We start from the raw sequence: 26297 nt of genomic DNA, 5'->3' as shown, positions 1-26297 counted from the left end.
CAGGTCTGGCGGGAGCCCTTTTAGCTTAGCTTAGCATAGATCATTGAATCAGACTACGCCGTTAGCATCTCACTCATAAAAAAAAAAGATTTACAAGGATATTATGCAGCATGGTTACCTAGTTACCTATTTTGGGACTATTTTCAGGTGCTGCTTAATATCATTGCCTACTGTAGCTATGGATTACTATGCCAAAATGAGGGTATAGTACCTAGCCATATCGACTTAGAAAATATGAGTCTTAGTATACGATGTAATTAAAGAAGAGTCAAGCTTTAACTTGGAGACCTAACAAAAGTCTTTTATTCTTGAGCAAGAAGCTTATGATTTATCCGATGCAAAGATCTATGCTAAGCTAAGCTAAGCTAAGCTAAAAGTGCTCCCGCCAGACTTAGAGATAGGCTGAATGGATTCAAAAATGTTAAAGTCTGACTGTTTAACTGTATGGTACTGTAAAATAAGCCTGAATCCAAAAAAAACATTCATAATAATAAGTGGGGTGCTCCTTTTAAAGGAGCATTATTATGGAGCTAATAATATGCCAAAACAATCAGAATTTATATGGTGTTCATTTGAACTATTGACAGTTGTAATTGAATAAATCAGATTTTTTATATGCCGTTAAAAATAGTTTTGAATTTGAATTTCTTACTTTAACTGCGAATTTCATAATTTGACTATTGTAAATTTGGGACTGAATTTTTCGTCTACTCTTGCCTGTTGATCACCCCTGGCCTACTTTCTGCTGAATCTGAATTACACGATCTGAGTTTCTGGTTTTGAATTTGAGATTATTGAATTTCTTCATCTTGAAAACTTGAAACTGTATTTTTACAAAGCCAAAATCTGCAGTCTAGCAATTCAGAACACAAAAAATCAGAAGTTTAAAAATGCGTCTATAAAGAAATTCAGCCTCAGTCAAGATATTCAATGTTCAAGTCATGAAAATCAAATTCAAATGAAAAAATTCTAATTCAAAACAGTTTTTAACGGCATATACAATTTTTTAAAGATTTTTTTCAATTACAATTGTCAATAATTTAAATTAACACAATTCAAATTCAGATTGTTTTGGCATATTATTAGCTCCATACATGACTGAGTTTATCTACACCAGAGATGTCCAAACTCAGTCCTGAGGGGCCGGTGTCCTGCATAGTTTAGCTCCAACTTCAACACACCTGCCTGGAGCTTTCTAGCATACCTAGAAAGAGCTTGATTGGCTGGTTCAGGTGTGTTTAATTGCGGTTGGAACTAAAATATGTAGGACACTGGCTCTCCAGGATGGAGTTTGGGCACCCCTGATCTACACAGTCAAATTGTCAAATATATCGCTCAATAAAATGCAACATTTTTTAACCTTAATTTTTTTTTGTATAAGGACGCCAGTTCAAGTGGGAGCTTTGCAATTAAAACCGAAAGTGTTCCTTGTTGTGATGAATCGTTGACGTGTTCCCGCGCCATCTCAGTGGAGCTCCTGGTAAATGCTGCATATACAAACTGCGCGTTTCTAATTACAAATTTACTAATTAACTAACTGTTTATAATCCGACAGGGCACCGTCACTCTAATTCTGAGCGATATGAAGGTAACAGAGAGACTTCCAGCAGGGGGCGCTGTGCTGGCAGAGCCTCTCTATTCAATCCACATGGTGGGCCTTTACATCATCATCTCAGCTCCCAAACTGGGCATCACTGTAATCTGGGACAAACATACCAGGGTCACCATTCAACTGGAGCATCAGTGGAGAGTAAGAGGTTTTTTGTTTTTAGGATTTGTATACAGCCGTTACTTTGTGATCTTATCACATGTAAAATCGACAAGCTTTCCTGTTAAATTTTGACTCTGCTGTGGTAAATCAGCTGTGTAAAGACTCTGTTGCTTGTGTGGGTTGGGGTTAGGTGTGAGGTGTTTGAATAACTGTTGAGAACCGGGTTAGTAATTTTGAAAGAGGTTTCGAGCAGCCACTGCGATCACCCTGCTAAAAAACCAGCTTAAACCAGCCTAGGCTGGTTGGCTGGTATTAGCTGTTCAACCAGGCTGGTTTTAGAGGGGTTTTGGCTTCCAGGCTGGTTTCCAGCCATTTCCAGCCTGGTTTTAGCTGGTTTAGCTGGCAACTTGACCAGCCTAGCCAGGCTGGGAGCCCAGCCAAAACCAGCTATGTCCAGCTTAAACCAGGCTGGTCAAGCTGGTTTTAGCTGGTCATTTTCCAGCCTGATCAGCTAAGACCAGGCTGAAAATGGCTGGAAACCAGCCTGGAAGTGGCCAAAACCCCTCTAAAACCAGTCTGGTCGACCAGCTAAAACCAGCCAAGGCTGGTTTAAGCTGGATTTTTTAGCAGGGCAGATACTATACCGAAGTTGGCGACCCCTGTACAGACTGTAGCGTTTGGCTAGGTGAAATTACGGTAGTTTTACAAATAACAAAACGGGAGGGTGGTGGAAGCTGGGTGTAAAATACGGGAGACTTCTGGGAAAAACGGGAGTGTTAGCAGGTATGAGTACTACTAGTTGTGTACTAGGACCAAGTTCCTTGATTATCACACCAAAATGAAACGAGTTTCTAGCCAAATCGGAATAAAACATAGCAACTTTTCATCTTCCATGGGTTTTAGTACATGATACTACAGCTTTTACAACTAATTTAATGATCTATGCTAACCCTGCTGAAAAATCCATCTTAAACCAGCCTAGGCTGTTTGGCTGGTTTTAGCTGGTTGACCAGCCTGGTTTCAGAAGGGTTTGGGCCATTTCCAGGCTGGTTTCCAGCCATTTCCAGCCTGGTCTTAACTGGTCAAACTGGAAAATAACCAGCTAAATTCAGCTAAACCAGCATGACCAGTCTGTTTTGGCTGGGCTCCCAGCCTGTCTTGGCTGGTCAAACTGGTTTTAGCTGGTCATCTCCCAGCCTGACCAGCTAAGACCAGCCTGGAAATGGCCAAAACCCCTCTAAAACCAGCCTGGTCGACTAGCTAAGCTAAGCTAAGCTAAATGCTAAGCAAAAGTAGGGAAGCTAAGCTAAATGTGCTCTTGCCAAACCCAGAGAGGCTGAATGGATTAAAAATGGGTAAAACTCAACAATTTAACTCTAGGGGAGTTGAAAAACGAGCCTATGTTCAAAAAAGTGGACAGTTCCACTTGATAACTGGTTTAGTCTGCCTTTGTTGGAAGAACCAGCTGACCAACAACATCTTGACTGGACTGTACCAGCAGAAGTTAAATTGATTTTAGCGGATTTAGGTTTGACTACTAATGAGTGTGCAGGTTTTAAGGGCTGTTTGTATTCTTCTGTGTTTTGGGATTGACTACGGTCCTTGGGAATTTAATGATGATGGGGTAAGTGAATCAGCCACACTCTCTCCGCCTTCGATACCCAGCTAAGGTAACCTTGAGTAAGGCACCAAACCCTTAATTGCTCCCTGGGGGCTGGAAGCAACAGCTGCCCGCGTCTTCAGTGACGCGCCATCACTGTGTTTCAATTTCACTGGGTAACCGTACTTGACAATACTCTCTTTACTAATAATTGATACAGTATTTGGGATACTATTCCTTTTAAGATTTTAAGTTAAACCAATATTGAAAATTCTGTCACTAATTACTCATCTTCATGTTGTTCCAAACCCCTGACCCCTGTGTTCATATTTGGAACCCAACTTAAGATACTTTGGATGAAATCTGAGAGTTCCCTCCCTCCCTCTGGAAGCTTGTTCCTGGAGGGCCGGTGTCCTGCAGAGTTTAGCTCAAACTCTAATCAAATACACCCAAACAAGCTAATCAAACTCTTAGGTATAGTTGACACTTCCAGGCAGGTGTGTTGAGGCAAGATGGAGCTAAATTCTGCAGGGACACCAGCCCTCAGCGACTGAGATTGGTGACCCCTACCTTATAGCTTGCATAGGTAGAGATTTTTTTTGGACTTTGAAAGTCTCGGGACTATTGTTGTCTATGGAGGATGAGGGAGCTCTCAGATTTGGCTCTCTCAGAGGATTCGAACTACATAAGGGTATTGCCTCAAGAAAATTGAACATCCTATCTCTGGCTCAAGCTTGTTCTTACCCATTCAGATGTTAAACTTAGTGCTTAATGGTGCAGAACAAAGTTCTTAGGAATTCGTTGGATTTCAGAAGAGTAGAAGTAGGGTGGAGGATTGTTTAAAGAACGTGATCGTTTGATAGGAATGTTTGTCCAGGAACAAAAATGGATACTGATCCTAGAATATCTGCTACTGAGTGGAAAAGAAATGCGTCATTCTCCTTCTCATGTGAAACATTAGGGCCGAGTGTTGGGGCTTTGCGGGAACTTTGATGGAAAGGTGACCAACGACCTCCTGACAAGCAGCTCCTCGGAAGTTTTCAGTGTTCTGGACTTTGGGAATAGCTGGAAGACAGCAACTCCACCGTGCTCCGATGTGATCAATGAAGTATTTCCCTGTGAAAAACACTCGTACTGTGCAGCCTGGGCCCAGCGGCGATGCATGATCCTGAATTCCGACACCTTTAAAGACTGCCACCTAAAGGTAACTTGCAGTGATACCTAAACAAAACACATTCTATGTCAAACATTTTAGTAACACTTGAAAGGTCTCGTGACAGCCTTATGAACACCACCTTCGAGTAAAGTGTTACCAACATTTCTGACCTTCAAGTTAGTACAAAACGTGTGTTTCTGGATTTGGAATTTGGTTCAGAAACACACTGAGGATGATGATGTCCCTGCTGAAAAATCCAGCTTAAACAAGCCTAGGCTGGTTGGCTGGTTTTAGCTGGTCAACCAGGCTGGTTTTAGAGAGGTTTTGGCTACTTCCAGGCTGGTTTCCAGCCATTTCCAGCCTGGTCTTAGCTGGTTAGGCTGGGAGATGACCAGCTAAAATCAGCTTGACCAGCCTAGCAGGCTTGGAGCCCAGCCAAAACCAGCTATGTCCAGCTTAAACCAGGCTTGTCAAGATGGTTTCAGCTGGATTTAGCTGGTCATGATCCAGCCTGACCAGCTAAGACCAGGCTGGAAATGGCTGGAAACCAGCCTGGAAGTGGCTAAAACCAGCCTGGTTGACCAGCTAAAACCAGCCAACCAGCCTAGGCTGGTTTGAGCTGGATTTTTTAGCAGGGGTTGAATAAGAACTGATGCTGATTCTTCTGACTACTTCTGTAGGTTGATCCAGAGCCGTATTACCAGGCATGTGTGTTAGAGTCTTGCTCTTGTGAGTTCGAAGGAAAGTTTCTCGGTTTCTGCACTGCTGTGGCAGCTTACGCAGAGGCATGCAGTGCCAAGGATGTCTGCGTCAACTGGAGAACCCCAGATTTGTGTCGTATGTATTGTATTTCCTTTGTAATTATGGGCTTGCACAAATGTTTTCCCAAGCTTGAGCAGTTCTCGGTGAAGCCGCGCCTGAGTTACCTGGGTTAGTCAAGTGATTACAGTGTCTGTCTTTTTTTCACAGCGGTGTATTGTGACTATTACAATGAAGTGGGCCAGTCCACCTGGCATTACAATCCCTGCGGCCAGGTTAAGACCTGTGGCACTAATAACCGCTTTACGGGAAAGCTTGAAGGTATTTTTTCTTCTTCCTCTTCCTGCTTCTTAATCTCCCTAGCGTGCTGCAGTAATGTTTAACAAGTCCACCGATGACATTTCAGGTTGCTATCCAAGGTGCCCTGAGGAGACTCCATATTATGATGAAAACATTGGTAAATGCACCACTTTGGACAACTGCAGTTGCAGCTTCATGAACAGAGTGTTGTCACCCCCTGATGAAATGTGCACTGGACATACATGCTGGTAAGACATTTAGTAGGATTGTATTGATAATTTAAGGAACTAGACATTAACCAGTGATATACAATTACCATCATGATTTGTTTTCCTTTTGTCTTAGTAAATGCTTTGAGGGAAAAATGGACTGTAATGACACACTGACACCAACAACTGAGAGCACAACAAAATACACAACGCAGTCACCATCAACTAAGAGCACAGCAAAATACACAACACAGCCTTCAACAACTAAAAGCACAACTCAGTCGCCAACAACTCAGAGCACAACAAAATACACAACGCAGTCACCATCAACTCAGAGCACAACAAAATACACAACACAGCCTTCAACAACTAAAAGCACAACTCAGTCGCCAACAACTCAGAGCACAACAAAATACACAACGCAGTCACCATCAACTCAGAGCACAACAAAATACACAACACAGCCTTCAACAACTAAAAGCACAACTCAGTCACCAACAACTCAGAGCACAACAAAATACACAACTCAGTCACCAACAACTAAGAGCACAACAATGTTACCAACAACTCAGAGCACAACACAGTCACAGACAACTCAGAGCACGACAAAATACACAACACAGTCTCCAACTACTGAGAGAACAACTAAATACACAACACAGTCAATAACAACTGCGAGTACAACAAAACAAACAACACAATCAACAACAGTGAAGGAAACAACAGCACGACCACCAACTTCAGAAAACACAACCCCAATACAGGAATCGACAACTGAAAGCACAACAGAATCATATGCAACTACAGTGAAAGAAAAAACAACAACAACACAACCACCGACGTCGGAGAGTACAACCGCACAGCTAAGGTCGACTGAAAGCACAACAGAATCATATGCAACCACAGAAGAAACAACAACACAACCAACAACTTCCGAGGGCACCACGGCAATACCAAAATCAACAACTGAAAGCACAACAGAATCATATGCAACTACACCTGAAGTAACAACAACAACACAGCCAGCAACTTCACAGAGCACACGTTCAACTCAAGAATCAACAACTGAAAGCACAACTGAATCATATGCAACTACAGCTGAAGCAACAACAACAACACAACCACTTACTTCAGAGGGCACTACCCCAATGCAGGAATCAACAACTGGAAGCACAACAGAGTCATATGAAACTACAGCGAAAGAAACAACAACAACAAGAACACAACCACCAACTTCAGAGAACACTACCCCAATACAAGAATCAACAACTGAAAGCACAACAGAATCATATGAAACAGAAGGAACAACAACACAACCACTAACTTCAGAGAGCACAACCACAATTCAAGAATCAACTAAAAGCACAACAGAATCATATGCAACTACAGCAGAAGGAACAACAACAACACAACCACCAACTTCAGAGAGCACAACCCCAATGCAAGAATCAACAACTGAAAGCACTACAGAATCATATGACTCTACAACAGAAGGAACAACATCACAACCACCAACTTCAGAGAGCACAACCCCAATACAGGAATCGACAACTGAAAGCACAACAGAATCATATGACACTACAACAGAAGGAACAACAACAACACAACCACCAACTTCAGAAAGCACAACCCCAATGCAAGAATCAACAACTGAAAGCACAACAGAATCATATGACACTACAACAGAAGGAACAACAACAACACAACCACCAACTTCAGAAAGCACAACCCCAATGCAAGAATCGACAACTGAAAGCACAACAGAATCATATGACACTACAACAGAAGGAACAACAACAACACAACCACCAACTTCAGAAAGCACAACCCCAATGCAAGAATCAACAACTGAAAGCACAACAGAATCATATGACACTACAACAGAAGGAACAACAACAACACAACCACCAACTTCAGAGAGCACAACCACAACTCAAGAATCAACAACTGAAAGCACAACAGAATCATATGACACTACAACAGAAGGAACAACAACAACACAACCACCAACTTCAGAGAGCACAACCCCAATACAGGAATCGACAACTGAAAGCACAACAGAATCATATGACACTACAACAGAAGGAACAACAACACAACCACCAACTTCAGAGAGCACAACCACAACTCAAGAATCAACAACTGAAAGCACAACAGAATCATATGACACTACAACAGAAGGAACAACAACACAACCACCAACTTCCGTGAGCACAACCACAACTCAAGAATCAACAACTGAAAGCACAACAGAATCATATGACACTACAACAGAAGGAACAACAACAACACAACCACCAACTTCAGAGAGCACAACCCCAATACAGGAATCGACAACTGAAAGCACAACAGAATCATATGACACTACAACAGAAGGAACAACAACACAACCACCAACTTCAGAGAGCACAACCACAACTCAAGAATCAACAACTGAAAGCACAACAGAATCATATGACACTACAACAGAAGGAACAACAACAACACAACCACCAACTTCAGAGAGCACAACCACAACTCAAGAATCAACAACTGAAAGCACAACAGAATCATATGACACTACAACAGAAGGAACAACAACAACACAACCACCAACTTCAGAGAGCACAACCCCAATACAGGAATCGACAACTGAAAGCACAACAGAATCATATGAAACTACAACAGAAGGAACAACAACACAACCACCAACTTCAGAGAGCACAACCACAACTCAAGAATCAACAACTGAAAGCACAACAGAATCATATGACACTACAACAGAAGGAACAACAATACAACCACCAACTTCAGAGAGCACAACCCCAATACAGGAATCGACAACTGAAAGCACAACAGAATCATATGACACTACAACAGAAGGAACAACAACACAACCACCAACTTCAGAGAGCACAACCACAACTCAAGAATCAACAACTGAAAGCACAACAGAATCATATGACACTACAACAGAAGGAACAACAATACAACCACCAACTTCAGAGAGCACAACCCCAATACAGGAATCGACAACTGAAAGCACAACAGAATCATATGAAACTACAACAGAAGGAACAACAACACAACCACCAACTTCCGTGAGCACAACCCCAATGCAAGAATCAACAACAGAATCATATATGACCAAAGTAGAGGAAACAACTACAACAACACAGCCACCGACAACAGAGAGCACAACCACAATACAAGAATCGACAACTAAAAGCACAACTGAATCGCATGCAACTACAGTTGAAAAGACGACGACACAACCACCAAATTCAGAGAACACATCAGAGTACACAACACAACTACAATCAACTGAAGGAACAACAGAATACACAACTACAACGCAAGCGGCAACAAGTGAGAGCACAACTCAACCATTTAAAACACCATCAACGACTAAGTCTACAACCGAAGCTACAACCTCAGTAAAATATTCAACTCCAGTGACGACAGAGTCTACAACAGGTAAACCAGAATGAACATAAACAGTGTTTTCTATAAATACAAACTTATTAATCTTATAATGAAATGATAAAACACTTTTATTAATAATTGCTTATTATTTCATATTAATTAATTTTGTTATTTCTGTTTTTCTCTTTCATTCCAACCAGAATTTCCGATTTATACTGGCCCAGTTTTTACCATACCAACTATATCCTCACCTCAAGAAAGTAATGTAACACTAGCGACGCCTATACCCACTACTATGAATCCAACAACAACTCCTTCCGTGACGGCTACACCTAGTACTATAAATCTAACAACAACACCTTCTGTGACACCTGTATCTAGTACTATAAAAGCAACAACAACCCCTTCTGTAACGCCTACACCCAGTACTAATAATCCAACAACACCTTCTGTGACACCTGTATCTAGTACTATAAATCCAACAACATCCCCTGATCAGACGTCTGGACCTGGGACAACTCCAGGTACTAGCACTACTCATTGAACTTACAAATAAAAAACTACACAATCCTTAAGGCCTACTACTGCTTAATCTAGGTCAGGGGTCACCAATCCTGGTCCCGGAGGGCCGGTGTCCCTGCAGGGTTTAGCTCCATCTTGCCTCATCACACCTGCTTGGATGTTTCAAGTATACCTAGTAAGACCTTGATTAGCTTGTTCAGGTGTGTTTGATTAGGGTTGGAGCTAAAATCTGCAGGACACCGGCCCTCCAGGAACAAGTTTGGTGACCACTGATCTAGGTAATCGACAATTTCAAAGATTCACATTCAAATTCACAATTGAATAATATTTCGTGTTCCTTTTTTTCGCTATTAGTGTGTGAGTGCAGAGACGTGATGCGGAATCAAAGCTGGGGGTGCGGAGAAACTTGGAGAGAAAATTGCGCCGATAAAACCTGTGTGGCCGGAGTGATTGAGGTAAAACCCATCAGCTGTCCCACATCCCAAATCAGAACGGACTGCCCCAGAAACATGATGTCGTTGGTCAGAGATGAAGAGACTTGCTGCGAGAGCTGGAAATGTGACTGTAAGTAAACCGACCTGCATATAAACACGCTTGTGATTAGTTATTATGGAATCCAGGGTGTTACGACTTAACATACCTTGCCTCTGACTGAAATATGTGAATTCTTTGTCAATGATGTCGAATGGTTGCCAGAAATTGATCCCTGGGCATGTACCTAGAGCCGATGTCTCTGCAGAGTTTAGCTCTAACACACCTGCATGGAAGTTTCAAGTATACCAAGTAAAGCCTTGATCAGCCTGTTCAGGTCACTTTAAATAGGATTGGAGCTAAAGTCTGCAGGACACCGGCCTTCCAAGAACAAGTTTGGTGACCCCTGTATTAAGCCATACAAGTCTTAGGATTCGTTTTACTACTTGTAAAGTATACCTTTGCAGACTTACCTAACATGTCTTCCTAACTAAGTCCAACAAAGGATAGTAAGGCTCATTTCTATAGAACGATATGGTTTGGTACAGTGTTACAAACACTATGGTTTCTACAAATAAACCATGGTTCACTTTCGTAAGGGTACCACTGGCAGTACAAACGCAAGCTTGATCAGAGTTACCATACTGTAAGAGGGTTTTGCTTTTCCAACAACTCATCAATTTGCGTTTTACTGTGTGCTTCCGCTTTGTTTCTCAGGCCAGTGTCAGGTTTATGGAGACCCGCACTACATCTCCTTCCAGGGCACAACCTTCGACTTCATGGAGAACTGCACCTACACTCTAGTGGAGGAGCAACTCCTGAACCAAAGATTAAGCATTACTGTAGACAACTACTACTGCCTTCCGGAAATCGATGACTCCTGTTCCAGGGGAATAACTCTAAACTACTGGAATGATGTTGTCACACTTATGGTGACAGAGGAGTACACTGTGGAGGTGTGCTTATAATCAAAGCAACTTTATGACTACTTATGTACTTAGTAGGGATGGGAAGGTTCATGAAAGAAAAATTGTCAAGGCTCGGTACATGTGTAGTTCCGTTTCCACAAGCTTAAAATCTCCATTTGGAATAAAGAACTTCTGCTTGCAAAAGGCACAATTTATAAATGTCCCCTGAAGCCGCTTGTTGTTGCGTTACTATGGTCATGGCGCCCTGCAGCCATACTGTAAAATACAGTAAATGGATGATTATATGCTAAGTATTTTACACTGATGTATGGCATTGCTAAACTACCTAAACTAAATTTCTAAAAGAGGATCACATGCTTATGATTGACCACAGCCGATTCCCTATTAGCCAATCACAATCCTCCAATCAAATGATTCCTAAGTCACTGTAAACAACCACGATTTTCATTCCACAACTATCTTCGTCTGGAAACCCCCCCCCCCCTTCTTCCTCTTCTCCTCCCCCTTTCACCTAGAGTGGGCGGCTGCCCAATGGTTAGCACTGTTACTCCACAGCAAGAACACCACCGGTCTGGTCCTTGCCAAGCTAGTTGGCGTTTTTGCATGTTCTCCCCCTGTCCGCATGGGTTTTCCTCGGGTTCCCCGTTTAAAGATATGGATCAAATGTAAACCGACTAAGCCAAACGGACACCATAGCCTAGCTCCCACAGTTTTTTCTTCCCAAAGTAGGTCACCTTAACCACATCAGTGGGGACGTTTTTGAGATCTACCTGAGCTCAAGCTCCTCTCTCGACTTGCGAATGCGAGGTCGCCCCGGGCTCGAGGATCCCTCAAGCTCAGGGATGTCTCCCAGGACAACATGCCAAACGAGATTTTTATAAATCATCAGCTAAGTGTGAACTCTAAGCTAGGATTTTAGTATTAAAATGGGGGATATTTTAAACATCGTAAAGTGAATCAACCCGAAAACTGTGAATACAGAACTGTGATACAAACCGAATTGATGATTTCGTGAACCGTTTCACCCCGTCTACTTGGGTTGGTTCACACTTGAAGTTTGGTTCTTTTGGTTTGGATCCAAAAAAAGTAAATGGTTCTTTTAAACCTGGTTTACCTAAAGAGAAATATAACAATTCTGTTATCATTTACTACCTACTTGGTTCATTAAATGTCTTTTGGTTCATTTTGAGGTGGTGGTTGATGGGATTCTACCCCCTCCAAATCAGTAATGCTTCCAAATTTAATCTAAATTTGAGTGCCCAGAAATACACTATATAAATGTAATTTAGATTTGTTTGGCATGCTCTTTCTTTTAACTGAACCAAACCTGCCAAGTGTAAACATTTTTAGTCTCCTAAATTTATACAAGGGCATATAAACTAAGTCATGGAGGGCTGGTGTCCTGCATATTTTAGCTCCAACGTACTCCAACACATCAAGTCTAGTACACCTGGAAAAAGCTTGATTAGCTGGTTCAGGTGTGTCTTATTGGGGTTGGAACTAAAATATGCAGAACACTGGCCCTCCAGGAGAGAGTTTGGACACCCCTGATCTATACATTTGACTCTGTGGATAATATGTGGACAACTTATTTCTTAAACTCTGTATTAAATCACATTTCCAGTGTAAAAAAACCCTCTTCTTTTTCTTTCTTCCCACAGTCTTCTTTAAACCAGGAGGTTATCATTCCACCGTATGAAGATCAGGTCTTCAGGTTTGAAAGCAGTGGTAGCGAGGTCTACATCTACATCAAACCTATCCGTTCCTATGTCTCTCTTACTCCTTTCAACAGTCTGACAATCAGCCTGGCAGAAGAGTACTTCCAAAACAACACCCAAGGACAGTGTGGTATGTTATGAAGACCATTCAACATTTGTGTGGATTAATGAGGACCTATTATGCCCCGTTTGCAAGATGTTAAATAAGTCTCTGATGTCCTTAGAGCAGAGGTGACCAACCCTGTTCCTGGAGATCTATCTTCCTGCAGTTTTCAGTTGCAACCTATACCAAATACACCTGCCTGTGATTATCAAGTGCTGTTCAGGTCCTAATTAATTGGTTTAGGTGTGTTTGATAAGAGTTGGAGCTGAATTCTGTAGGAAGGTAGATCTTCATGAACAGGGTTGAGCACCCCTGCCTTAGAGTGTGTATGTCAAGGGTGTCCAAACTCGGTCCTGGAAGGGCCGGTGTCCTGCAGATTTTAGCTCTTACTTGCCTCAACACACCTGCATGGATGTTTCCAGAAAGCCTAGTAAGAGCTTAATTAGCTAGCCCAGGTTTGTCTGATTGGGGTTGGAAGTAAACTTTGCAGGACACCGGCCCTCAAGGGCCTAGTGTGGACACCCCTGGTGTATGTGAAGTTCAGCACCCCTACATTTAATGGAAGCAAGTGCACTTCTTTTCCGCAATGTATCTTACAGATCGTAAACAGATTATGTTATAACCTCCTGTGGCTTCGCAGGTGTTTGTGGTGGACCTTCATGCATGCGAAGGGATGGTGTAGTTGAAGAAGACACCTGCTGCGATAAGACTGCGTACGACTGGGTTGTAGAAGACCCTGAGAAGTCTTATTGCAAATCTGTGCCCACCAACATTCCCTGTGTCCCCCCAACACCTCCACCTTCCACAAGCACAAGCATGCCTCATCCACCTTCCACAAGCATGCCTCCACCTCCACCTCCACCTCCCTGCAATCCTACGATATGTGATCTCCTGCATCACGAGTAAGCAAGTTTTGTTTGTTTAAAATACTATAGTATTTCTTCATGCGGTTTGAACCCTGATATTTACCTCTAAACCTCACTTTACCAATAAATTATTTCTAAAAATAGAAGTAAATAATAGCTAGATTATTCTAAATAACAATAATATAGAAACAACTAACCCTGATTGTGCGTGTAACTGTAAATACGTTTCTCAAATCTGATTGGTCGATTGTAATATATTAATATAGGTTGTGACTATACCAGCTGTGCCAACATCCTATCCTTTGTTGCAGAGTGTTTGCGGAGTGTGCTGGAAGGATCGATCTTACGTTCGTGGAGAAGAATTGTCGATATGACTACTGCGCTTACAACAGATCTGTGGGAGCCTGTTCCTCTCTGGAGTACGCCGCCTCAGAGTGCAAAAAGATCGGTGTTTGTGTGGACTGGAGAGGCCTTACCAATGGTTCCTGTGGTGAGAAAACAATTTCAGAATTGACCAGTACAATATTAAAGTGCTTTGAATCTTATTTTTATATCAAAACTTGATGTAATCTCAACTGAAACATTAGGAAGCCCCTCCCCCTTTTAAAAAACAGCCAATAGCATTTTATTTTGTCACATTAAAGTATGACAGAATTAACCTCCATGTCTGACTACAAGATGGCCTCCACAGCAGAAAATGTCTTTGTTGTCTTTATAGTCAACAATTTTTAGAACAACGTCTTCGTTGTTGTCTTTATAGTCAACAAATTTTAGAACATATACTTTGTTGTCTTTATAGTAAACAATTTTTAGAATGACGTCTTCATTGTTGTGTTTATAGTCAATGATTTTAGAATGACATCTTCATTGTTGTCTTTATAGTCAACAATTTTTAGAATGACGTCTTCATTGTTGTGTTTATAGTCAACAATTTTTAGAACATCTTCATTGTTGTGTTTATAGTCAACACATTTTAGAAAAACATCTACTTTGCTGTCTTTATAGTCAACAATTTTTAGAACGACGTCTTCATAATTGTGTTTATAGTCAACAATTTTTAGAACGACGTCTTAATTGTTGTCTTTATAGCCAACAATTTTTAGAACGACATCTTCATTGTTGTCAATATAGTCAACATTTTTTAGAAAGACGACTTTATTGTGTTTATAGTCAACAATTTTTAGAACGACGTCTTTATTGTGTTTATAGTCAACAATTTTTAGAACAACGTCTTCATTGTTGTGTTTATAGTCAACAATTTTTAGAACGACGTCTTTATTGTGTTTATAGTCAACAATTTTTAGAACAACGTCTTCATTGTTGTGTTTATAGTCAACAATTTTTAGAACAACATCTTCATTGTTGTGTTTATAGTCAACACATTTTTAGAACTACATCTTCATTGTTGTGTTTATAGTCAACAATTTTTAGAACGACGTCTTAATTGTTGTCTTTATAGCCAACAATTTTTAGAACGACATCTTCATTGTTGTGTTTATAGTCAACAATTTTTAGAAAGACGACTTTATTGTGTTTATAGTCAACAATTTTTAGAACGACGTCTTTATTGTGTTTATAGTCAACAATTTTTAGAACAACGTCTTCATTGTTGTGTTTATAGTCAACAATTTTTAGAACAACGTCTTCATTGTTGTGTTTATAGTCAACAATTTTTAGAACGACGTCTTTATTGTGTTTATAGTCAACAATTTTTAGAACAACGTCTTCATTGTTGTGTTTATAGTCAACAATTTTTAGAACAACATCTTCATTGTTGTGTTTATAGTCAACACATTTTTAGAACGACATCTTCATTGTTGTGTTTATAGTCAACAATTTTTAGAAAGACGACTTTATTGTGTTTATAGTCAACAATTTTTAGAACGACGTCTTTATTGTGTTTATAGTCAACAATTTTTAGAACAACGTCTTCATTGTTGTGTTTATAGTCAACAATTTTTAGAATGACGACTTTATTGTGTTTATAGTCAACAATTTTTAGAACGACGTCTTTATTGTGTTTATAGTCAACAATTTTTAGAACAACGTCTTCATTGTTGTGTTTATAGTCAACAATTTTTAGAACAACATCTTCATTGTTGTGTTTATAGTCAACACATTTTTAGAACTACATCTTCATTGTTGTGTTTATAGTCAACAATTTTTAGAACGACGTCTTAATTGTTGTCTTTATAGCCAACAATTTTTAGAACGACATCTTCATTGTTGTGTTTATAGTCAACAATTTTTAGAAAGACGACTTTATTGTGTTTATAGTCAACAATTTTTAGAACGACGTCTTTATTGTGTTTATAGTCAACAATTTTTAGAACAACGTCTTCATTGTTGTGTTTATAGTCAACAATTTTTAGAATGACGACTTTATTGTGTTTATAGTCAACAATTTTTAGAACGACGTCTTTATTGTGTTTATAGTCAACAATTTTTAGAACAACGTCTTCATTGTTGTGTTTATAGTCAACAATTTTTAGAACAACATCTTCATTGTTGTGTTTATAGTCAACACATTTTTAGAACTACATCTTCATTGTTGTGTTTATAGTCAACAATTTTTAGAACTACATCTTCATTGTTGTGTTTATAGTCAACAAGTTTTAGAACTACATCTTCATTGTTGTGTTTATAGTCAACAATTTTTAGAACAACGTCTTCATTGTTGTGTTTATAGTCAACAATTTTTAGAACAACATCTTCATTGTTGTGTTTATAGTCAACACATTTTTAGAACAACGTCTTCATTGTTGTGTTTATAGTCAACAATTTTTAGAACGACGTCTTTATTATGTTTATAGTCAACAATTTTTAGAACAACGTCTTCATTGTTGTGTTTAAAGTCAACAATTTTTAGAACAACGTCTTCATTGTTGTGTTTATAGTCAACAATTTTTAGAACGACGTCTTTATTATGTTTATAGTCAACAATTTTTAGAACAACGTCTTCATTGTTGTATTTATAGTCAACAATTTTTAGAACTACATCTTCATTGTTGTGTTTATCGTCAACAATTTTTAGAACGACGTCTTTATTATGTTTATAGTCAACAATTTTTAGAACAACGTCTTCATTGTTGTATTTATAGTCAACAATTTTTAGAACAATTTCAGAATTGACCAGTACAATATTAAAGTGCTTTGACATGTGATTTTTAAATCAAAATTTTATTTTGTCACATTAAAGTATGCCAGAATTAACCTCCACGTCTGACCACAAGATGGCGTCCACAGCAGAAAACTGTACGCTTCTAAACTTCACAGAAATCAAAATACTTTGTTAGCTTCATTGCTAATAGACAGCTAGCTAGGTGTTAAATGTCTATCACTAGGTTTGGCTGAGGAAATGGAATCCGTCATTTATCAACCATCAAAACGGCACTTCTTCAATCCTTCAAACTCATGTTCACTCATTTAAGTGGACCATAATAGTGGACTAATGTAGGGAATAGTGAGCGAATGTGAATGTGCCTGTAATAGAAAGTGTTGCTCTTTTCAGAGATCAGATGTCCTGGCGCAATGGTGTACGATGAGTGTCGCCAGTCTCCGAATGATGTCTGTCGATCCGGGTGAGAGTTTGTTTATACTTTTAAATCACATCCTGCTTTGTATTTCAAATATATGGAAGAAATGCTAGGTTATTTAAACCCAAATTGGGTAAAATATAGACAAACCCAAAGACTGGGTTCAATTTCGTCCTATTTATTTAACCCAGCATTTGAGTTAGTCCCCATTACACCCAGAATTGGGTTGAAATAATCAATATTAAATATGGACCTCCTATTTTTAAGAACTAATATTTTTTTTAATTGCTGATTGGTGTTATGTTCCATGTATCTTCATAACCAATACTTTTATTTATTGTTTTATTTATCAGGATTCAAGTGCCTGCAACCGCTGTGGCTGGTCTGAGGTCAGGCTGCTTTTGTCCTGAAGGCCAGATGCTCGCAGAGGAGCACAAGCAAATCTGTGTGTCTCATTGCACGAGTGAGTGATCAGGAATACATCTGTAAATTACGTCTAATGTACACTTGATTATTTTTAGAACTATTGATAATATTACATATATGTGTGTGAATAATTTAACAATAACCGTTAAATAAAATAAGTATAACATTATTTGTGATTATTAAATATTGTTGAATAAATGTACATTATTATTATTATTATTATTATTATTATTATTATTATTATTAATAATATTAATGGTATTTTGTTGTTGTTAACATCACAGCTTTACCATCACAGTGTTAAAAATGTAATATTTAAATAATTTTAAATAATATTAAATTTTAAATTCATAGTAATAATCATTTTAAAATATGTTTTTATGTAACAGTACAGCTAATAATGATGTAATAATATTAATTATTGCTTTGAAAAGTCAGTGCTACAATTGTTCATAATTTAAACAGTCAAAATTGAACTATAATTAATAACTGGTTGATATGCAAGTGTATCATTTTTAAATACAGTTTAATTTATTCACAACCCTTAATTTTTGCTGTCTTGAAAATGATAAAGCTTGTCACATTAAAGTATGCCAGAATCAACCTCCACGTCTGACCACAAGATGGCGTCCACAGCAGAAAACTGTACGCTTCTAAACTTGACAGAAATCAAAATACTTCGTTAGCTTCACTGCTAATAGACAGCTAGCTAGGTGTTAAATGTCTATCACAAGGTTTGGCTGAGAAAAACGAATCCGTCATTGTGTGTGTGTGTGTGTGTGTGTGTGTGTGTGTGTGTGTGTGTGTGTGTGTGTGTGTGTGTGTGCTAATAATTTAACAATTACAGTTAAATAAAATAAATATAACATTATTTGTGATTATGAAATATTGTTGAATAAATGTACATTATTTTTATTATGATTATTATTATTATTATTATTAATGGTATTTTGTTGTTGTTAACATCACAGCTTTACCATCACAGTGTTAAAAATGTAATATTTAAATAATTGTAAATATTATTAAATATTAAATTCATTGTAATAATAATTTTAAAATATGTTTTTTATGTAACAATACCGCTAATAATGATGTAATATTATTAATTATTGCTTTGAAAAGTCAGTGCTACAATTGTTCATAATTTAAACAGTCAAAATTTAATTGCTAATTAATAATTGGTTGATGTGCGTGCCATTTTTAAATACAGTTGAATTTATTCACAACCCTTAATTTTTGCTGTCTTGAAAAGGATAAAGCCTGTCACATTAAGTATGCCAGAATCAACCTCCACGTCTGACCACAAGATGGCGTCCACAGCAGAAAACTGTACGCTTCTAAACTTGACAGAAATCAAAATACTTTGTTAGCTTCACTGCTAATAGACAGCTAGCTAGGTGTTAAATGTCTATCACTAGGTTTGGCTGAGAAAAACGAATCCGTCATTGTGTGTGTGTGTGTGTGTGTGTGTGTGTGTGTGTGTGTGTGTGTGTGTGTGTGTGTGTGTGTGTGTGTGTGTGTGTGTGCTAATAATTTAACAATAACAGTTAAATAAAATAAATATAACATTATTTGTGATTATGAAATATTGTTGAATAAATGTACATTATTATTATTATTATTAATATTAATGGTATTTTGTTGTTGTTAACATCACAGTTTTACCATCACAGTGTTAAAAATGGAATATTTAAATAATTGTAAATATTATTAAATATTAAATTCATTGTAATAATAATTTTAAAATATGTTTTTATGTAACAATACCGCTAATAATGATGTAATGATATTAATTATTGCTTTGAAATGTCAGTGCTAATTAATAATTAATTGATTGTTGATGTGCAAGTGTGTCATTTTTAAATACAGTTTAATTTATTCACCACCCTTAATTTTTGCTGTCTTAAAAATGATAAAGCCTGATAGTTATTAATTATCAAATGATCAGCAGTGGAACTTCTGTATTATTACATTTTGCTGTGAAAATGGACTTTTTCCTGGAGGAAAAAAAAACTTTTGTAAATATAATTATGAATGTGCATGATTAAAAATGAATTATTAAAATATTCTCTAAACTGGGTAATCTAATCATGTATTTATTATCTTTTTTCAGATTGTAAAGGGCCACTGGGTGAGCCTATGCCGGTAAGAGTTTATTTAATAGTGCAACCACATATATATATATATATATATATATATATATATATATATATATATATATATATATATATATATATTATAACTGTATATAACATTATAACTAATCTTCCATCTGTGTTTAAGGTGGGTGCAGTGTGGGAATCAAACTGTCACATATGCACATGCAATAACCAGACCAGAACTGAAGAGTGCCGACCCAAACCTCCAGGACCCACTCCAGTGTGTGGCGCCTACTCCAGCCTGACCTCTGACTGCTGTGGAAACCAGATCTGCGGTAATCTTTTACCTAGGGTTGGAGCGATTTTAAACAAGGCCATTCTCATGCGCATTTTAGCTATTTCCAGTTAAAGGTGCAGTAGGTGATTGTCTTCAGAAGCATTGTTTGTTGTGCTGGTTGAAAGTCTCTTCACAGTCTTATAGTACTGATTACAGTAAATGATCTAAATGTGTTTATATGTATTTTTATATTTTGGGTGAGGCATAAAACAAAAAAAATGTTCGTCCAATTAAATAGAGTCGGGCCGTCATCTCTCATAATTCCGATAAGTAGCCCAATCTGTCTGTCAGCAAATGCAGATTTGAACAACTGCGCAGCTGTTTGTACGCATCTCCGCTGACCGCTGTTGATGCCGCGCGTTCTCGAGAGAGGGCGCGCGCGCGATTGGTAAAAACCTGCTTAATCAAAACTTTTAAAACTTGAATCAATATAAGAGTAGCTTTGCACGCTAGAGAAAGGATGACACAATGTCTCAGGGATTTCTCTTAGACAGGTAATGTTCTGTTTTAAAACTGTTTTAGCTTCACGCAGAGCCGATGTAACGTAAGATGTTGTTACAAACGGGTTATATCTTCACAGAGGTGTTGTTCAGCTGCTAAAATCTTCCGATAAAAGACTGATAAGACTATTTTCAGTTTCATAAGGGACCTTTTACACCATCGATAATGTAGATTTTAATTATTTTAACAACAAAACACAAGTAAATAGTCTAAAACTATAAACTATGCAAAAAAATTGGTTTAAATTAAAACAATTGTTCCATTGAATCCTGTGTTATTATGCTGCGTTCACACCAGACGCGGCATGCGCGTCAAGCACGAGTGATTTACATGTTAAGTCAATGCAAATGCGCGAATAGACAACCTGCGGCGCGATACACGTGAATGGCGCGGCGCGAATAACGCAAATTGCGCGAATGGCGCAGGGCGAATTGAGCTTTTTGCGCGTTTGATGCGCTTAACGAGCGTTTCGCGCGAATCTCTCGAATTCGAAAATCTGAACTTCAGCGTACATTTGCGCCGCGTTAACCAATCAGAAGCTCTCTCCCATGACAGCATGCCAATTACGCTTTATTGATCATCAGCTAAGTGTGAACTCTTGAAAAGGCCTTTTTGAATTATAGAGATACACTGTAAGAAAGTCTTTAAAATATATAGTTAAAAAACGGCAGCTGTGGTTGCCAGAACTTTTCTGTTAAGTAGAAAACGCAAAATAATTTTCTAAATTTGACAGAAAACTACCATATTTCATTCATTTGTAATATTATTGGACTATTGAAGTAACTAAACAAAGCTCAGATCAAACATGCAGAACAACATACTAATATTTCAATGCTGCTCAGTGTCGTTCACACAAATCCTGGAAACTCGTAAAACTCGAAAAAACGAAATGGTCAACAAAAAAGCATAAAAATTGAAGTGTCATGTAGGGAATTCTGGAAAGTCAATTTACGGTTGTTAAATGAAGTTTCACAAACTAATTTCGAGAGGAGCATGTGATACGGTTGACTGCAGCTGGCCACTCATCTACACTCATTGGCTAGCCAATCGGATCGATCCAAACTCACTATAAGTAACCTAGCTAAGAACTACTCGCTTATCTTCGTTTTCCGAAGAAACCCCCCATCCACCCCTTCTCCTCCTTTCCTCTTTTGCCGAGGAGAGCTCTCGAGAACACCTGACCTTGTACTCCCCTCACATGCTCTATGGACCTGGCGGGAGCCCTGGGCTCAACTATCTCCGAGCTCAGGGTTCCCTCCAACATGCCAAACCTGCTAACTTGCTAACAAGTTGTCAAACAGTATCTAAGTGTGAACTTAGAACATATAAATTAGGAAAACTTACTGTTAACCAGCTTTTTGCTGTCGCATTTTGAGAGTTTTGTGCCATTGAAATGATAGTAATGTTTACATTAATGAAGTGGTCTTAAAATATTTTGAATAATGGTACTCTGGGTTTAAGTGCTGTGTTTAAAGTGCCACGGATGATTGGAATAACTAGCAGAATATCGATTTAATGTATGTATTGTTTCCTTTTTTTACAGTTGAGAAGATTTGCGAGTACAATGGAAAGACGTACAAGGTAAAGGAAATAGTTTGCGGGTTCACTCACAACGGGGAGTTTTGTTAGTGTATAGTTTTAAAAATAACTATCCGTGACTAAAATTAGCACATGATGCATTGTTTTCTGTGTGTGTGTATGGTGTATTCAGGTGGGAGATCGCTGGACAGACCCCTCTCATCCGTGTGAGTCTTTCAGCTGCAGTCAAACAGGAACCGAAGTCGAGAAAACCGTGTGTCCATTGCAAAGCTGTGCTGAGGTGAGGATCACCAACATTTGTTTTAATGGTCATAATGGCAATTGTATTGATCCTTTGGCTATTATTTTATTGCCTTCTATATTCGTGGATTAGTTTAAAATCAATAAATCTTTATGGAATATGTCTTAAAACCCTTTAGAAACTATTAATGGGTCCTATTATCTCCTTTTTTACAAGATCTTAAAAAAGTTTCTAATGTCCCTAGAGTGTGTGTGTGACGTTTCAGCTCAAAACATGCCATGAATAATATTTTATAACTCTCTGAAACTCCCCTTTTTAGGCTTTGATCCTTTTGATAGCATTTTTGGTGACTGTCGCTTTAAATTCAAATGAGATTGTGCTCTTTTCAAAAGAGGGCGGAGCTACAAATGTCTGTCTGTCAGCAAAGTGGCAGAATCAAAAACAAGACTAACGTCCTATGCTAATAAGTGAGAGATGGCCACTAGTGGGCGGGGCTCTGATGACACGTACAAAGTGAGAATGTCAATCGAAGACTGTTTTTATCAAGTGTGATTATAATAAATAAAATAAATATCTTTTTACCATTAGTAGCTGGTTATATTCGCAGACTACCGCCACACAACTGTGTTTAAACCCCTTATAAAGGTGATTTTTACATAATAGGTCCCCTTTAAAGTGTACTTCTTTTTAACCCCTTAACTGTCATTGCATTTTTCGCACATAGATAAAAATTTACACGTTCAGCTTAAATATTTAATCTTTAACACTTTAATATGCAGATTTAAGATTGCGTTTCAACGCCGTAAGATGTCAGATATGTAGCTGAAGAGAAAAAAGTTCTAAGAAGTTAAGTAAAACAAAAGTTTACATGCCTTTAGGTTTAACCAATAATTAATAAACGTATATTCGAATGTAGTACAACAAATATTTTTTTACAAAACCCCCTTTAAACTTGAATCAAACATCTAAACAAATTATATACCAAATTTGAAGTCAATATCTCTAAAAAAAATTTGCTTTTTGGTAAGAGTTTGTTCGGGTGCAGTACCAAACATGACCACCATTCATTTTCCATTGGTGAGCATACAAGAGCGCCCCCTATTTTTGTGTATGTTTTCAGAAATATGAACCTTGACGATATTTGTAAAGTCGACAATAGTCGACTTTTACAGTGTATGTGCAACTTGATGGTATTTGATTAGAATTTTATGTGGATTGCTGTAGCAAAGTAATGCTTTACAACTCTAGGTATTCTTGTCGCTAAATAACAAATAACCATTACTTTAAAATATCTACAAAAAAGTTGTCACCAGATACAGAAACTAGACATTCTACGCTTTCAAATGATGTGTAGGTTGTCATGATTGCTTCATGTTTAGACTATATTATTATGATTTTTCGAAAATCTGAACTTCAGCGTACATTCGCGCCGCGTTAACCAATCAGAAGCTCTCTCCCATGACAGCATGCCAATTACGCTTTATTGATCATCAGCTAAGTGTGAACTCTTAAAAAGGCCATTTTGAATTATAGAGATACACTGTAAGAAAGTCTTTAAAATATATAGTTAAAAAACGGCAGCTGTGGTTGGCAGAACTTTTCTGTTAAGTAGAAAACGAAATAAGTAGAAAAAGAAATATGAACCTTGACGATATTTGTAAAGTCGACAATAGTCGACTTTTACAGTGTATGTGCAACTTGATGGTATTTGATTAGAATTTTATGTGGATTGCTGTAGCAAAGTAATGCTTTACAACTCTAGGTATTCTTGTCGCTAAATAACAAATAACCATTACTTTAAAATATCTACAAAAAAGTTGTCACCAGATACAGAAACTAGACGTTCTACGCTTTCAAATGATGTGTAGGTTGTCATGATTGCTTCATGTTTAGACTATATTATTATGGTTTATACAGTAAACGTAACCACATTTTTTATTGTAGGTTTCAATCTATTACTAAACACAGAGGTAAAATATGTATTCAGAAGTCTTCAGAAGTCCAACGATATGTAGTTTGTCGCATTTAGATTCAAATTGCATTTCAATAAAGTAAACGTAATCTTAATGGTTAAAATTTTACGGTTCGTATCGTATTTTAATGGTAATTGTCGTGGAAACCAGTACTTAGACTTTCATTTCAGTATGTTGATGTACTTCCGACTGAAACGGAATATTGAGTAGGGGGCGAGGCTTTCTTTTTCGTGCCTCGTTTACTCATAGCAAACTAACGGTAGTAGTTACAAATATTACTGTCAAACTATGACATCATCAGAGCAGCTCCGCCCCTTTAAACACGGAGGCAAATGTTCAAAATTTGATTGAAGATAACCAAAAAAATTTTTCCGGTGAATTATTTTAATTGTTCGCCTTAAAAACAAACTAGCAAAACAAACGTTGCAAATTTTAGATTTCATGCGTACTTTAATTAACATTATAGTGAAGTGTGAGGCAGTATTTTTGCTGTTTCTGTTTTCTATATATCTAATGTATTGTGTTTTGTGTGTGTTCAGGATTCACGAGTGTGGGATGAACATCATTGCTGCTACTCATGTAGGTTAACAAAAATGTTTGACTCTCGTTGGTTCTGTATTAATGGAAATGTAGCATAACACAGCAGGGTTTAGTTCATTCCTGATGTCCGCTCCATATGTTCACTGCAAGACCAATATGGTGTCATTAACAGACGACTGGACACTTTTACAGTTATCACACATTTAATTTCAGACCTTTTGCCTTTTACTTTTTATATAACTAAATATATGAGTATATATAATGTAAAACATGTATATAATTGAAATGAATGAATCCTTAAATTATACATAAATACATAAATAAATATCACACATCCAGATCATATATATATAGTACATAAGTGCATACATATATACATCAGAAAAGGGTTCTTGAATTAACCTTGAATTATATTGATCCGCTTTGTGAATAAAATTTCATTTAATAAAAAATGAAATATAAAATAAAAATAAATAAAACTACATATACAATACATATAATGAAATGAAACACTTAATAATAGTTAAATATAAAATAAAATATATAAAAAATAAATCAAATAAAAAATAAAAAGTGAAATATTATATAAATATATATATATATATATATATATATATATATATATATATATATATATATATATATATATATATATATATATATATATATATATATATAATGAAATATTAAATAAAAATATATACACAATAAATATAAAAATATAAAGTAAAAAATTATATTATATAAAATTAAAATAAAAAAAACATAAAATAGAATAAAATTAAATTAAATTAAATTAGATTAAAAAACATACATCAGAAAAGGGTTCTTGAATTAACATTGCATTAAATTGATTAGAAATTGAATAAAATTTAATTTAATAAAAAAAGAAATATTAAAAATAAAAAATATATAAAAGATAATAAAATAAAATAAATATAAAATAAAAGCAATAAAAATAAAATAAAGTAAAAGATAATAAAAAGTAAAAAATATTAAGTAAAAAAATTAATATTAAATAAAAAATATGTAAAGAAATATTACATTTGAAAATTAATATAAAATAAAATAACTATAAACTAAATAAAAAACAAAGTAAAAAATAATATTTAATTAAAATAAATAAATGAAATAATATTTAATTAAACTAAATAAAATTAATAATTATTAATTCAATATATTTATTTAATTATTTATATTAATTATATGAATAGTTATTAATAATAAGGTCAGAAGAACAGCATTTGTATAACATTAATAATGTTGATGATTTAAAAATAAATAAAAGTATACATAACATAAAATAACTAAAAAAGGTATAAACTCTTCAAAAATCCACACATTCTAATTCTTATT

The 26297-nt window shown here is 36.9% G+C and overlaps 2 protein-coding genes across 5 annotated transcripts in view; both read left to right on the top strand.

The window, feature by feature from the left end:
- slco1d1 (solute carrier organic anion transporter family, member 1D1) overlaps positions 1–26297 on the top strand; it is a 790174-nt gene that overhangs the window by 701367 nt on the left and 62510 nt on the right. The gene's annotated exons all lie outside the window — the stretch shown is intronic.
- Positions 1–26297, top strand: part of muc5e (mucin 5e) — an 89762-nt gene that overhangs the window by 51998 nt on the left and 11467 nt on the right. For 3 of the 4 annotated variants that reach the window (NM_001442860.1, NM_001442859.1, XM_087245646.2), the window contains 20 exon segments: positions 1382–1480; positions 1556–1750; positions 4273–4515; positions 5148–5304; positions 5437–5547; positions 5633–5774; positions 5872–9191; positions 9341–9664; positions 10017–10226; positions 10851–11089; positions 12724–12910; positions 13524–13785; positions 14061–14239; positions 17261–17330; positions 17639–17748; positions 19825–19856; positions 19995–20145; positions 22192–22229; positions 22360–22467; positions 24941–24980. In NM_001442860.1, the coding sequence (NP_001429789.1) occupies positions 1382–1480; positions 1556–1750; positions 4273–4515; positions 5148–5304; positions 5437–5547; positions 5633–5774; positions 5872–9191; positions 9341–9664; positions 10017–10226; positions 10851–11089; positions 12724–12910; positions 13524–13785; positions 14061–14239; positions 17261–17330; positions 17639–17748; positions 19825–19856; positions 19995–20145; positions 22192–22229; positions 22360–22467; positions 24941–24980 (6217 nt within the window). 4 annotated transcript variants of the gene reach the window in all.

The sequence above is a fragment of the Danio rerio genome, chromosome 4, assembly GCF_052040795.2.
Source record: "Danio rerio strain M-AB ecotype USA chromosome 4, GRCz13ab, whole genome shotgun sequence".
Classification (NCBI taxonomy): domain Eukaryota; kingdom Metazoa; phylum Chordata; class Actinopteri; order Cypriniformes; family Danionidae; genus Danio; species Danio rerio.
Note: the sequence above shows the minus strand (reverse complement) of the source record. Positions and strands in the feature narration are given on the sequence as shown.